Genomic DNA, 14,578 nt, shown 5'->3' on the forward strand with positions numbered 1-14,578 from the left:
TCCATGGTACAGTTGAGACAAGGAACCCAAGTGTCCTCACTCCTAGCCAAGGCTTCTGATGAGAGCATCCATACTTAGCCTGCCATCAGCTAGCCAGCAGGTATTAGCCACCAGCTGCCATGTGCCCTGCCCTGAGTCAGGCATTACTGTGACTAAGAAAGGAGTACTTCTGTCTCTGGAAAGAGAGAACTTGTCCTGGGGGTATGAGGAGAAACCAGAGACACACCGAAAAGATAGAACCCTAATCAGGAGCTCAGCCCTGAGGGTGGGCGAGATCTGGAAGGTGAAGGGAACTGCATGAGCAAAGTCCAGGGGCTGGAATGAGTCTGTTCATCTGAGGTCGGTAAGGATGGAAACCTGCCTGGTGGGACTTGGGGGATCAGAGAGCTGGGGACAGAAATGCTCCATTGTAAATGAGATAACCAGGTCTGAGCACACAGGACAAATCCAGGCACACATTCATATATTCACACATGAGCTTATACAGGTAAGATACATCCATGCATATATGTATGTGCGCACATGTGCATAACTAGTCACAATTGCACATACTCCTCATACATATCTAGGAACACCAACAAAAACACATGCCTGAGGCTGGGGTCCTGGCTCAGTGGTAGAGCACTTGCCTACCACATGTGAGGCACTGGGTTCCATCCTCAGCACCACATAAAAATAAATAAATAAAATAAGGATATTGTGTCCATCTATAACTAAACACACACACACACACACACACACACGCCTTATCCCATCAAGACACCCTGAGGGTCCCCAACCTGTCTCCTCACCCACAGTTCTCCAAAGATGTCCTGGTAAACATCTATTCTGCCTATATTGATAATTTCCTCAATGCAAAGGATGCCGTGCGTGTGGCGAAGGAAGCAAGGCCCGCCTTTCTCAAGTTCCTAGAGGTATTTACTGCAGGCAAGGGCAGGGGAGTGGAGGCCACCCTCACCTCGGGCTAGCTCCGAGGGCCCCAGGAGCACTCTGCTTGGGCAGTTAGGCTGACCAGTGGGTCTGCCTCTGTCCTTGGGCTGAGCTGAAGGGGCTTGATGGGAGCCTGCCCTGGGTAAACCTTTCCTGGCGTGTCGCTCCTCACATTGGTGCCCATTCACCCTGCTTTGGGTTTCAGCAAAGCATGCGTGAGAACAAGGAGAAGCAGGCGCTATCTGACCTCATGATCAAGCCTGTGCAACGGATCCCACGCTATGAGCTGCTGGTGAAGGTGGGCATGAGGCTGAGTGGGCAGGGAGGCAAGGCCTGGAGGCATGGAGGAGATACAGTGGACTTTGAGGACCCTTCTTGCTTGAATCTGGCATCAAGGTCCCCAGGGGTCAAATAGGGTAGAAGTCCTCCCTGGTACCTACCAATAGACCCTCCTGCTCCAGCAGTCTGCTGGGCCTGAGGGCAGTTAAACAAACAGGTCTGGTCCTCATTCTCATCCTAGGACCTCCTGAAGCACACACCAGAAGACCACCCAGACCACCCACTTCTGCTGGATGCACAGCGGAACATCAAGCAGGTGGCCGAACGCATTAACAAGGGCGTGCGGAGTGCTGAGGAGGCAGAGCGGCATGCCCGGGTGCTACAGGAGATCGAGGCTCACATCGAGGGCATGGAGGATGTGAGTGCTGCCCGCCCCCACCCCACCCAACTCTGTCCACTTAGCCTGTGTTCTTCCTGTCACTTGGAATCATGGCTGTGTCCACATCCACATTGGAATCTTCAGTGTGCTTGCATCCATGTCTCCCGGCATCTGTGATCACATAGCTCTGCCTGTGTGTCTGACCATGTGTCCCGGGCCTGGCAGCCTGGCCCATGGAGTGGGGCTGCAGGATCACTGGGATTTGTTTAGTGGAGAGGGATTAATAACTAGCCTTTAAGATGCCACGTCCATCCTACCCCACAGCTCCAGGCTCCTCTTCGGCGGTTCCTGAGGCAGGAGATGGTCATTGAAGTGGTAAGAAGTGTCCCGTTGTCTGCCCACCTGTCATTACCTCCCCACTGAGTTTACTCTTTTTCTTACCTGCTGCCCATGGGTCTCCCTGCTCTTCCACCCCAGCAGGAGGCCTGGTCAAGTCCCTACTCTGCTCTGACTCTCTGGACTTCTGGTGGAGAGCTGTCACCCCTCCCTGGGCCTCATTGTCCCCTTGAGCACTATGGGCAGGCGGTGGGCTTCTGGACTGTGTGCACACAGCCTGAACCCTGCCTCTGGCCCCACAGAAGGCAATTGGTGGCAAGAAGGACCGGTCCCTCTTCCTGTTCACAGACCTCATAGTCTGCACCACCCTAAAGCGAAAGTCGGGCTCCCTGCGGCGCAGCTCCATGAGCCTGTGAGTGGCTGGGGATGGGGCTGTTTGGTGCAAGCAGGGGAAGCCCTTGTCCTACCCTGGGCCTTGCTCCCCTACCCTGGCCGGACCACCCCGCTGGCTCCCCACAGGTACACAGCAGCCAGCGTTATTGACACTGCTAGCAAGTACAAGATGCTGTGGAAGCTGCCTCTGGAAGATGCAGACATCATCAAAGGTGGGGCTGGCCCAGGCCTGCCAGGGGCTCCTGGTATTGGAGTCTTCCTCTGAGAAGCCTCCTGGTGGGTTTGAGCTACGGCCAGTTGGGCTGCTTGTCCATCTGCTTTCAACCTCATTTTCCCATCCCGTGTGAGGGAGCTGGCATGAAGAACTAGGTTGAAGTTCATAGAGTCAGACCATCCTGTCCATTCAGAGCACCTTCTGATGAACAGGACCAGGGCTGGCAGGTGGGGCTGGGTGGGCTGTTGCAGGGGAAGGAGACATAGCTATAATTAGCCATTGATTCCCCTGTACAAACTCATTTGGGTGCCAAATATTAGGCGAGGCATCATTCAGGCTCAGCAGTGTTCCACCCAGGGAACAGAGTCCAAGCAAAGAGTTGATTGGAAAGATCCAGTTGGTTTGGGGCTGAACCTATCTGGAGCTAAGGCAGCCCCAAGGGGCCACCCTTCCTGACTCTTCTCCTCCTCATGCTGTGAGTTGACCCCATTCTCACTGCACTTAGCCTTCTGTGCTTCCTTGTAGCTCTAGTGATAAAGCCCAGACTGTATCCAGGCACCAAGTGACCCAGGCCTGTCCCCCAAGGGCCCCTATGTAGGAATGCAAACTGTGGTGAGGATGATTATTGGTCTGCCGCATCTCTTCACTAGAGAATAGGCCAGCTCATGTAATGATACCTTTAGGTCAGCTGCCCACTCCTAGTCCATTCATCTATGGCCAGAGTGGGCCAGGCCATGTAGAAGAAAATATGGCTGCCCAGGCAGTGAGGATTGGGGTGAGACTGTTTCTCTCAGAAGGACTAAGAGATTATTTTGGTCTTTGTGGGCTTCTATAACAAAAATACCAAGACTTGGATAATTTATAATGAATGAATTTATTGATCATAATTCTGGTGACTGGAAAGTCCAAGATCAAGATGCCAGCTGATCTGGTGTCTGAGGAACATATTCTCATATGTGTTCTTACTTGGCAAAAGGGCAAACAAGCTCTCCCAGAACTTTTTTTTTTTTTTGGTGCTGGGGATTGGACTCAGGGGTGCTCTACCACTGAGTCACTTCCCCATACCTTTTTATTTTTTATTTTGAAATAGAGTCTTGCTAAGTTTCTGAGGCTGGCCTTGAACTTTCTGTCCTCCTGCCTCAGACTCTGAAGTCTGGACTTGGACTTCAGAGTCCAAGTTGCTGGGATTGTAAACATGTGCCACCATACCCAATTTTTCCCAGAACTCTTTATAAGGGCACTAATCCCATTCATCAGGGTATCATTCCTATGACCTTGTCACCTCCCTGAGGCCCTGCCTTCTATCAACACACTGGGGATTAGATTTCAACATTCAAATTTCAGAGAGAGATGAACATTCAGACCATAGCAGAGCTCTTCTGGCACACCTCGCTGCTGAGCACACACCCTGCTTTCTGTAGACAGAGCTCCACAGCCTCCCTAGCCAACACGATTCCACCCTACCATTGACCTCCTCAGCTTTGAAGAGTCCCTGGGACAGAGTCATTCCAGAGTGATTTGCCCACCTCGGAATCTGTTCTTCCTCTCGTGCTATTAGGACCCCAGTCAAGTCTTCTTTATTGCCATTCTGCAACCTGTGACCCAACTACTAAACTATATACTCCACCAACACATTCTATAAACAGAACAGGAAAAGACAGGAAAGACCTGTCATTTAGGAAAAAGCAAAAAGAAAGAAACTTCCTGTCCCTTGATTTCAAGACTTGGTGTCCTGGCCCAAGGGTGGAGGAGGGTCAGCCCCATGTGTGATTTAGAGTGCACACACACCGCCCCCCAGACAGACAGATAGTGGGGAGGGAGGACGGGGCTGCTGAGCTGGTCTGTAGGACCAGCCACTTGGCAGTGGTCAGGTGTGGGATAGGACCAGAGAAATCAGGGCATCAGCTCATTGCTCTCTCCCTTGTGAAGTGGCGAGTCCCTTGGTCAGCAGATTTGAAGGCCTGAGGCTCTGCCTACTTGGCAGTTCCCCCATGGCAGGCTGTGCCGCTGCCACAGTCCAGTGTCCACTGGAGCCGGTGTAACCTGTAAAGCTGTCTGCCATTTCATACTTATATTCTGGCAAGTTCTGCAAGGGCCTGACATCCTATGCTCTATGACTGTGAACCCCAGTCCCCAGCTCTCAGGTCTGGTGTTCTCTGGGAGTTGCCTGTTAACTTTATTCCTGAGACTTTGGGGTCTGTAAGCTCTCGAGTTTGTCAGGCCAGTCGTCCACCCAGCTGCAAGTTATGTACGGAAGGAAGAGTGTCTATCCAGGCCTGACCTTGTCAATCTCTCTCTGTCTATGGCCTTCCTCTATTCCCTTTGGATGTCCAGGGGCGTCCCAAGCCACCAATCGGGAGAATATCCAGAAGGCCATCAGCCGCCTGGATGAGGACCTGACCACCCTGGGCCAGATGAGCAAGCTTTCTGACAGCCTGAGCTTCCCCCACCAGGTCTGTGCCCTCTGCCCAAGGGTGGGGTTTTCTGACCCTGGGGAAACATACACACAGGCCTGGCATTTGCCTGAGAGAGGAAATACCCCATCACTTATCTGAGAGGGAAAATTATAGCCTCACTTGAATTTGAGGGAAGTAACATGTTCCAAGTCTGAAGGTGGAGACGTGGCTTCATCCCATCCGGGGAGAGAGGGTCTATCTCCTGCTTGGGGTGGGGCGGTGTGGGGAGAATCCTGACTTCTCTTGGTCTGAAGGGAGGGGATGGGAGGAATGGGGAGAGGCAGGTCCCTATACACACTCCCAAGGGCATGTGTTGACTCTGGTGAGGCCTGAGATCTGGGACCTGGGCCTTCTTCCCCACAGAGCCTGGACGATGCGCTGCGGGACCTCTCAGCCGCCATGCACAGGGACCTGTCAGAGAAGCAGGCATTGTGCTACGCACTTTCCTTCCCCCCAACCAAGCTGGAACTGTGTGCCACCCGGCCTGAGGGCACAGACTCCTTCATCTTTGAGTTTCCTCACCCTGATGCCCGCCTGGGCTTTGAGCAGGCCTTTGACGAGGCCAAGAGGAAGCTAGGTGAGCTAGGGCCCACATGGCACTCTTTTCTCAGATCATCCAGGAAGTGTCTGACTTCACAGCCAGAAATTCCAGAACTGCTGTGTCCTGTGCTGGGTGTCCAATTGGCGGGGATAAAGGTGATGGGGGGGGGTGGCGCTGAAACTTCAGGACGAGATTGAATTCCTGGCAGGGAGAGGCATAGACAAGGTCAGCTTAGGACACAGGCCCCATCATGGGTATGAATGGTCAAAACCCTCCTCATATCCTCCCCAATTCTGAGCATGGATCAAGGAAAGCTATGGTCAGGGCGCATAGCCTAGAGGCCTGTGAGCCAAGCACCTTCATTGTATATATGGGGAAACTGAGGCCAGAGACAAGCAGGGCATAACCCACAGACCCTCCTAGCATGGTTGAGATCAGGCCCTCCTTAGACCCTGAGGGGCAGAGAGGGAAGGGAAATGGGACAGTGGCAAGAAAGGGAGTACTTTGCATGTACTAAGAAGGGTCTGTCTCCCTCTGCCCTGTCCCCTTGTCTGTCTGTCCATCCATCTCTACTACAGCGTCCAGCAAAAGCTGTCTAGATCCTGAGTTCCTGAAAGCCATCCCCATCATGAAAACCCGCAGCGGCATGCAGGTGTGTGTACGCATGTGAGTCACGTAGCTGTACATGTCCAAAGCCAGCATGTGTTCATGAATTCTTGTTTTGTGTGCAGCATTGCATTGTGTGTTAAACACTGCAGTTGCTTCCTATGACTTTGAGTTTGTAGTTCTCTGTACATGTATATGGATACTGCACATCTGTAGCACATGTGCATGTTTCATGCATATCTATATCTGTTCATGTGAAAGAAGCTATTCAGTTGATGTGAGTGGAATCTAATTTATGCCCTCACATGACCCTACATGCATATGTACAAAGGTTACCATTATCACACTCTTACATGCATGCATCCATGATCACATTCAGGGTGTATGTGTACATGCATGTATGGTTGATACCTGTATCACACAGGTATGAATGCATTTGATGTGCAAAGAGTGTCACGTGTGCATGTGTGTCGTGTGTAGAGAAGGGTGTAAAGGGATGTGACGAATCCACACACACCCATGCAGGCCTGCCTCCCTCAATTCTGCTGGGGTCTCCTGGGAGATCAGGATGCTGACAGTTTTTCTTCCATTCACCTTTCGCTGTCCATTGGCACCTCCTGCAGTTTTCCTGCGCGGCCCCCACCCTCAGCAGCTGCCCAGAGCCCATGCCAGAGGTGTGGGTGTGCAACAGCGATGGCTATGTGGGTCAGGTGTGCCTGCTGAGCCTGCGTGCTGAGCCAGACGTGGAGGCCTGCATTGCTGTCTGCTCGGCCCGCATCCTGTGCATTGGTTCAGTGCCCGGCCTGCAGCGTTGCTGCCACCGGTGAGGCCCAGTCAGCGGGGTGAGCATGCCTGGGAGATGGACCCTGCACTCACTGAGGCCGCCACTGATGATGATGTGGGTGGGGCCCGGTGGGTGTACTGGGACTGGTGGGCGGGGCCGCACCTCCTTAGTGATTTTTGTTGGCAGGGAGCAGTCCACCTCACTGAGGGGTCCCACTGAGTCAGCCTCGGAACCCTCTGGACCAGAGCTGGACATAGAGGCCCCCGCGGATGAGGAAACAACCATGCTAGCAGAGCCAGGGCCCCAACCCTGCCTGCACATCTCTATCTCAGGCTCTGGTCTGGAGATGGCACCAGGCCCAGCCGAGGGTGACCCCCGCCCTGAGCTGGTGCCCTTTGACAGCGATTCCGATGATGAATCTTCTCCCAGCCCTTCTGGGACTCTGCAGAGCCAGGCCAGCCGGTCCACTATCTCCTCCAGCTTTGGCAGTGAGTACCCCACTTTGGGGCTGGCAGACAGAGTGGACTGCCCTGAGCGGGGGTTGCTGAGGGACTAGTGGAAGCAAAGACTGGAATCACATCTCAGGACATTAGCATACAGAGCAGTGGGGGCCAGCAGGGTGAGTGGGAGCTGTTACATTGAGGACACAGAGGTCAGTGGGACAGACAGATGAAATCCTGAAGACCCTGGCATGTCCTGTTAAGGAAGGCAGACACCAGGTGGAGTGACAAGTCCCTCTGTGCAAAGTGTGGTGGCTGGATCTGAAATGGCCAGGCTAGGACTAGGAGGCTATAGCCTGAACTCTCAGTGAGTAGGGTAATAAGGCCTGAGCAGATGCAGAGGCCAAGGGACTGGGAAGGAGCAGCTGCCAAAGGCCCTCAGGAGGAGGATGGCCAGGACGGATGAGTGAGGGGGACTAAGGCCCAGTGGAGGGGAATGGAGACAGAGACCTTTGTCTCCCTCAGATGAAGAGACCCCAAGCTCCAAGGAGGCCACAGCAGAGACGACCAGCTCAGAGGAAGAGCAGGAGCCTGGCTTCCTGCCGCTGTCGGGCTCCTTTGGGCCTGGTGGACCCTGTGGCACCAGTCCAATGGATGGGAGAGCCCTTCGCCGCTCCAGCCGTGGCTCCTTCACACGGGGCAGCCTGGAGGACCTGCTGAGCGTGGACCCTGAGGCCTACCAGAGCTCTGTGTGGCTGGGCACTGAGGATGGCTGGTAGGGACATGGATGGAGCCAGGGACACAGTGCCAGAGCCCTGAGCTCCCTGCTCTGGAAATCAAATGGTGTCAAAGCAAAAACAGGAGGGTTTTGGGACAGGCCTCAGAGGTCCTACCAGCCAGAGGGCCTGAAACCCACAGGGAGGCTGTGGGATTTAGTACCTTGCACAGACACCTTGGGGAGATGGGGGTGGAGGCACAGAGGTGGTGAGATGACTCCCAGGGTCGGTATGCCTGAGCATTTGTCACCCCAATCCACAGTGTCCACGTGTACCAGTCCTCCGACAGCATCCGTGATCGCAGGAACAGCATGAAGCTCCAGCACACGGCCTCTGTGACGTGCATCCTGTAAGGCCTCATGATGTCCTTCTCCTCAGACCCTTCTTAGCCATACATGCAGCCTCCTCTGTTCACCTGACTTCCTGCTCTACTGGCCTCTCCCTTCCGAGGAGGCTGCAATACAGAGGCCTGGCCCTAGGCCAGCTGTGCTTCTTATACACTGTGAACTTGAGCAAGTCTCTGCTTCTTAGCTTCAGGCTTCCCCCATGTGGAAAACAGGGGGTGAGAAGAGATGGTCTCCTTGGAGCCAAAGCCATTCTACCTGTGATTCCCCTGGTCCCCGATAATATGCTTTGGCCTTCTGAAATCCCTGACACCTTCTTTTCCTTGCCCAGGTATCTAAATAACCAGGTGTTTGTGTCTCTGGCCAATGGAGAACTTGTAGTCTACCAAAGGGAAGCAGGTGAGTGCCCTGCACCGTCCCCTCACATGTGCATACTGGTGGTAGAGCTGTCTCTTGGGAAGAATGGGGGCTTTCAGGTCAAGGATCTGGAAATGTGACTGGGCAACTTTCAGGCTTCTCTGGGCCTCAGTGTCCTTGCTTAGAAATGGGGATATTCACCTGTCACTTCCAGTGTAGGTGAGGCTTAAATTCAGTACTGTACTTAATTTCCTGCTTTCTTTACCCCATTCCCATTCCAGGCCGTTTCTGGGATGCCCAGAACTTCAAATCGGTGACCCTAGGTGCTCAGGGGAGCCCCATCACCAAGATGGTGTCTGTGGGTGGACGGCTATGGTGTGGCTGCCAGAACCGAATCCTTGTCCTGAGCCCTGACACGTTGCAGCTAGAGGTAGTGGGAGTAGGGAGACAGAATCAGTGACTTGGGGTGATCTGGGCCCACATGAGAGGGAGATGAGACCATGGGGACAGAGAAGTGTCCAGCTGAAGGATTGGGATACTTGCCCTGTGTGGTACTGGGCCAGGCCCTTCCTTTTCTGATCCTTGTTTCTTCTCTAAATGATGAGGAAGATAGTAAATGCCCATTTTTGTCAGGATTCCTGATTCATCCTCCTGTCCACCCTCTGAGTACAGCTGTTGGGTTCATTGGGGGCTAGAACAAGGGTCCTTCCTGATGTCATCATCCTTTAGCAATAGACTATGCCCTTTGGTCATGATGTCTTTTTGTATATGCCAGAGGTTTCCAGCCTGGGTGGTGTGCGGGGGCACCAGTTCCCTTGATTTTCCTCTCATGCTTCTGTCATTGACTGGAATGGAAACTAAGACCCAGGTTGGGCCCTGGCTCTGTCACTGACAAGCTGTGCGACACTGGGCAGGTCACTTTTTCCTCCTGTGCTTGGACTTTGCCATTTGTCCAGAGAGAGGCCAGTGACTGGTCTTAAAACCTCCAAGCGTTGAAGTTCTCTGATCCTCAGGTCACTAAGTTGCACAGGGAAAGGGCATCCCATTTTAATTCCTGAGGATTGAGTGGGGAGGCACCAGTGCAGCTGAGCTTTGGAAGGTTAGTCATCCAGACGCAGGATCCATTGGGTGGGTGTCTGTGGGAGTGATGGGGAGGGAGGGATGGACACTGGTGAGGCTGGAGGATGGGGGCGGACTTGCCAGTCACCTGTCTGCTCCCTGTCCTCCCCTCTTCCACAGCACACGTTCTGCGTGGGACAGGATTCAAGTCGAAGTGTAGCTTGCATGGTGGACTCCAGCCTGGGCGTGTGGGTGACATTGAAAGGTAGTGCCCATGTGTGTCTCTACCACCCAGACACCTTTGAGCAGCTGGCAGAGGTGGACGTCACCCCACCTGTGCACAGGATGCTGGCAGGTACTGACCTCAGACTACCACTGCTCCTTCTTCAGAGTCTTCCTGCTCTGTCCCTGAGGAGGCTGGGCCAGGGCCAGCGTCAGGCCCCAGCGCTGCTCTTTTTTCCCACCCCAGGCTCAGATGCCATCATCCGGCAGCACAAAGCTGCCTGCCTGCGGATCACAGCACTGCTAGTTTGCGAAGAGCTGCTGTGGGTGGGCACCAGTGCCGGCGTTGTGCTCACCATGCCCACCTCCCCCAGTACTGTCAGCTGCCCACGGGCACCTCTCAGCCCTGCTGGCCTGGGCCAGGGCCACACCGGCCACGTCCGCTTCCTGGCTGCAGTCCAGCTGCCAGATGGCTTCAACCTGCTCTGCCCGACCCCACCACCTCCTCCAGACACAGGTGGGCTTGCCGTCCAGGGATCCTGGGTTCTTGGTTGCCCTGATCGCCCTGTTGTCCTGCTGAAAGAGTCTTTAAGAGGGAGGGAAAGTGTAATTGACCTGGAAGTGGGATATATTACAGGAAATAGGCTATGGAATCCCCAAAATGAAATTTACTAGGAGATTGTGTGTCTGTTGGGTGCATGCGTAAAATTTTATCCAAATAAATGTTGTGGGAGACAGGAGGTGAATTATAAGCTAAGAAGTAGAATATGGCAGCTGGGCATGGTGGCACAAACCTATTATCCTAGCACCTCGGGAGGCTGAAGCAGGAGGATTGCAAGTTAAAGGCCAAAAAAAAAAAGTAGAATATAGCACAGATGGGATACCTTTGTAGGAAATATATCCTGTTGTATGTATTTCTTATCCACAACAGGAAATAAGACAGGACTAGAATTGATCTATAAGGCAGGAAGTGGACTTCGGAAGTGATGTACAGAAAAGGAAGTAGAAATAGTGCCAGAAAAGAAAACACAGCATAGCGCATATGACAGGAAGTGGGCTGTGAGAATTAGAGAGTGAAACAGTGGGAATGAAGTACATCACAGAGTCACAATCAAGCAAGCCTTGCTTTGGCAGCACAAGAAACCGTATTCCCAAAAGACAGTGACCATGGGAATCAAGAACCAATAAAGCCTCAGTCAGGAGTGGTCTGGGGCCAGAGAAGACTTAGCCGTTTAACTGGGATTGGGCTGTTGGAAATAGGAACATTGTATACAGATGTGCCTCACTTAACAACAGGACGTGTTCTGAGAAGTTCATTGTGGGCAACTGATTGAGTATGTGGGAACGTGGTAGAGTATGCTTATATAAAACTAGATGGCTCAGCCTCCTGTGCAGCTAGCTGGGCTGTATGGGTAGGTGCCCAGGTGAGCCTGCTGTTCCTAGGGCCACGAGGAATAGCACGACACGAGATTAAATGAAGCACAAGAAAAAATGATGCAATTGAGAGATGCAGTGAACAAGATTATGAGGCTCTGTCAACATAACAGCATACTGTTTACAATAAGCTTTCAAAAAATAAAAGTAGTAGGAAATACATTCTTAAACAACAATTTAGTATAGTATGAACCAGGTGCAGTGGCACATGCCTGTAATTCCAGAGACTTGGGAGACTAAGGCAGGAAGATCAAAAGTTGAAGGCTAGCCTCAGTAACTTAGTGAGACCTTGTCTCAAAAAATAAAAAGGGGTGGGAATGTAGCTCATGGTAGAGTGTTCCTGGGTTCAATCCCCAGTACATTAAAAAAAAAAAAAGTTTAATATAGAAAATATAGGGTGCCACTCAGTGTAAGAGTGCTTGCGTAGCATGCGTCTAGGCCTTGGGTTCAACCCCTGGCACCACGAAGAAGAAAAAAAAATACATAAACCAATAACATAGTTATGTATTCTCACTATCAGTACCATGCACGTCCGTAACTGTATGTACAGTGCATTCGGACATCTAACGGTACCAGGGTCTACAGCAGCAGCACCACAGACGCGTGAGCACTCAGTTGGCTATGATGTCACTGGGCAACTGGAATTCTCGGTTTCATTGCCATCTTATGGTGCCACCATCATATGTGCAGTCTATCGTTGACCTTGTTATGCAGCACATAACTAATTATAATGAAGAGGACGTTATGTGTGCAGTCATCAAGAGAGAAAAAGTGGTGTGGCGCTAGTAAGTTAAGTTAGTCCTGACTAGAAAGTACAGGCTGCCAGGAAGTGGGTATTTCTAAGTAAGAGCTCAGCGCTTGTCTTTCTTGCTATCTTCCGGGATGTGGAAACTCAGGCCATGAGGGGACAGTGAAGCCACCAGCTCCCTCAGGCTGATGATCCTCCCTTCTGCCCCACAGGCCTTGAGAAGCTGCCCTCCCTGGAGCACCGGGACTCCCCTCGGCACCGAGGCCCTGCCTCTGCCAGGCCTAAAATGCTGGTCATTAGTGGAGGTGACGGCTATGAGGACTTCCGACTCAGCAGTGGGGGTGGTGGCAGTAATGAGACTGTGGGCCGAGATGACAGCACAAACCACCTCCTTCTGTGGAGGGTGTGACCCTGTCCACTGTGGCCCGGGACTCACCTGCCCACCTGCCCTCAGTCTGCTTGCCTCTTACTAGCCCACGCACAGACCTTGACCAGGAGTGTCCAAACAGGGCCACCTAGGTGCCTATGTGGCGCTGCGCCGTCTCATCTTCGCGGAAGCATTCCTGATGGACACCCGCTGGCTAGCCACGGCCTTTCCCAACCCACTGGCTGCTCTGGTGCTCCCAGGTGTGACCAGGGTGGGGCATGCAAGCTGCCTAGGACCTCTGTCCCTGGAGCTTCTACCAAAGACACGGCCAGGCTGGACCCTATGCGGTTGGAGAGGGCCATGTGCAATATTTGGAAGGTTTTCTGGGGGCAGCGGGAAGGCTAAGGGGTACCACCCTTTCCCATGTACAGTATTTATATTCCTTTTTAGATGAGTCCTTTCCAAAGCACTTATTTATGCAGTGACTGGGGACAGGGTGTGGTGTGATGTGATGAATGATGGGGGAGAAAACCTGTTCCTGTCCAAGGCGCCACCCTGGGACCCAAACCAAGCCTTTCTGGAGGGACCACCATCTCCCCCCATTACACACACACACATACACTGCATGTTCAGGGCACTAAAACATTGGCCTTCAATATAAACTTCCCAAGCCCATCCTGATGGGACTACCCACCCTGATCAGAGGCCAGGACCAAGTGCCCACAGTCGTGCAGAACAAGGTGATGGCTTGATGATGGCTCACTGGGGGCATGACACCATCGAGGGGCCTCCCTAGGCTTTGGCATTTCCCAGTGTGCTGGTGGCATCTTTAATGGTGTCTTAATTTTGGAGCACTGGTAGGGACTTGGACAGGGCTTTCTCAGGTAAGAGAAAAGGGCCCTCACTTCTTGCAGTCGGCCCTGGTCCCCAGCCCCTGCCTCCCTGTGTCTCATGCACTGGCACATATGGTCACCTTGGGGTGTGGGCCTAGGATCCCCTCACTCTGACCACTGAATCCCTCTTTCCACACCCCTTCCTGCCAGAGATGGCCCCTGCAGGAAGGACCCCCAAAGCTGAGGGGCTGGGCATGGCCTCTTCAACTGGGAAGGCTCCCACTTGAGGGCAGCCTCTCCCCCACCTCCCAACTGCAGGGAGCCACTCTGACCTTCAGTCCTTCGCTTCAGCTACAACTCCAAAGGTCTGGTTTCAGATGGGGTTTGTTTTTGTTCTGTTTGGTTTTGTTTTTATTTAGGGCGGGTGGGTCATTGTGGTCTTAGATTATGTTTTTCTTGCTACCAAACAGTCATGTATTAACTTTCCTTGGATGATGAAATTTTAAAGAGTCAATAAATAGAAACACCAAACAACTGCTTCCCATTGGTGGCCATAGTGGCCTCCTATCTCCCCAGTCATGGTCTTAATAACAGGACCTCCCTTGGGCAGAAAAGAGGCCTTAGAGACCTATAAGAATCGGGGGCGGGGGGGCGCAAGGCTGCGAGTCATTGCCACTGTCTGGGCAGCAGTTTCCTCATCAGGAAAATGAAGAAGCTGTGGGAGTCCAGTGCTTCCTAACTGGGCCACGTGTTGGAGTCCCTGGCAGGGCATATAAGGAGTCATCACATGTGTGGCTTATGTGTCAATCAAGAGCTGCTGAGTCAGTCTGTCTGGGAAGGAGTCTGGGAATCGAGCTGACACACTGCAGGCAAAAGAACCAGGGACTAGGGAGCCTGTCCGGGCTCCTTCAGGAAACCATGTTCTTCAGGAAAGCCTCCTGGCTGAGAACCCTGACCAAGGCCAAGGTGAATCCAGGCTTCCAAGCAGGGGTAGAATCCAAGTCTGTCTGACTCTGTTCCAAAGGGCTGTGTCATTAAATCAGACACAAGAATGCAAAGGTCCACCAACACAGGGCCACC

General features: G+C 52.8%; 1 protein-coding gene across 1 annotated transcript in view; it reads left to right on the forward strand.

Moving 5' to 3' along the window:
- The window catches only part of Arhgef17 (Rho guanine nucleotide exchange factor 17), a 58,448-nt gene extending 44,416 nt beyond the window's left edge, over positions 1-14,032 (forward strand). The window contains exons 4-21 of the mRNA XM_046441911.2: positions 798-914; positions 1,136-1,228; positions 1,451-1,627; positions 1,913-1,963; positions 2,227-2,336; positions 2,444-2,529; positions 4,866-4,984; positions 5,351-5,564; positions 6,107-6,180; positions 6,758-6,957; positions 7,105-7,406; positions 7,884-8,133; positions 8,397-8,483; positions 8,810-8,877; positions 9,117-9,265; positions 10,075-10,249; positions 10,364-10,633; positions 12,511-14,032. Coding sequence (XP_046297867.1) covers positions 798-914; positions 1,136-1,228; positions 1,451-1,627; positions 1,913-1,963; positions 2,227-2,336; positions 2,444-2,529; positions 4,866-4,984; positions 5,351-5,564; positions 6,107-6,180; positions 6,758-6,957; positions 7,105-7,406; positions 7,884-8,133; positions 8,397-8,483; positions 8,810-8,877; positions 9,117-9,265; positions 10,075-10,249; positions 10,364-10,633; positions 12,511-12,707 — 2,739 coding nt within the window. The 3' untranslated portion in view covers positions 12,708-14,032. The remainder of the gene's footprint in view (positions 1-797; positions 915-1,135; positions 1,229-1,450; positions 1,628-1,912; positions 1,964-2,226; positions 2,337-2,443; positions 2,530-4,865; positions 4,985-5,350; positions 5,565-6,106; positions 6,181-6,757; positions 6,958-7,104; positions 7,407-7,883; positions 8,134-8,396; positions 8,484-8,809; positions 8,878-9,116; positions 9,266-10,074; positions 10,250-10,363; positions 10,634-12,510) is intronic.
- The last annotated feature ends 546 nt before the right edge of the window (positions 14,033-14,578 follow it).

This window comes from Marmota monax, unplaced genomic scaffold (genome assembly GCF_021218885.2).
Source record: "Marmota monax isolate L192 unplaced genomic scaffold, Marmota_monax_Labrador192_F-V1.1 WCK01_AAM20220418_F8-fsc00068, whole genome shotgun sequence".
Classification (NCBI taxonomy): domain Eukaryota; kingdom Metazoa; phylum Chordata; class Mammalia; order Rodentia; family Sciuridae; genus Marmota; species Marmota monax.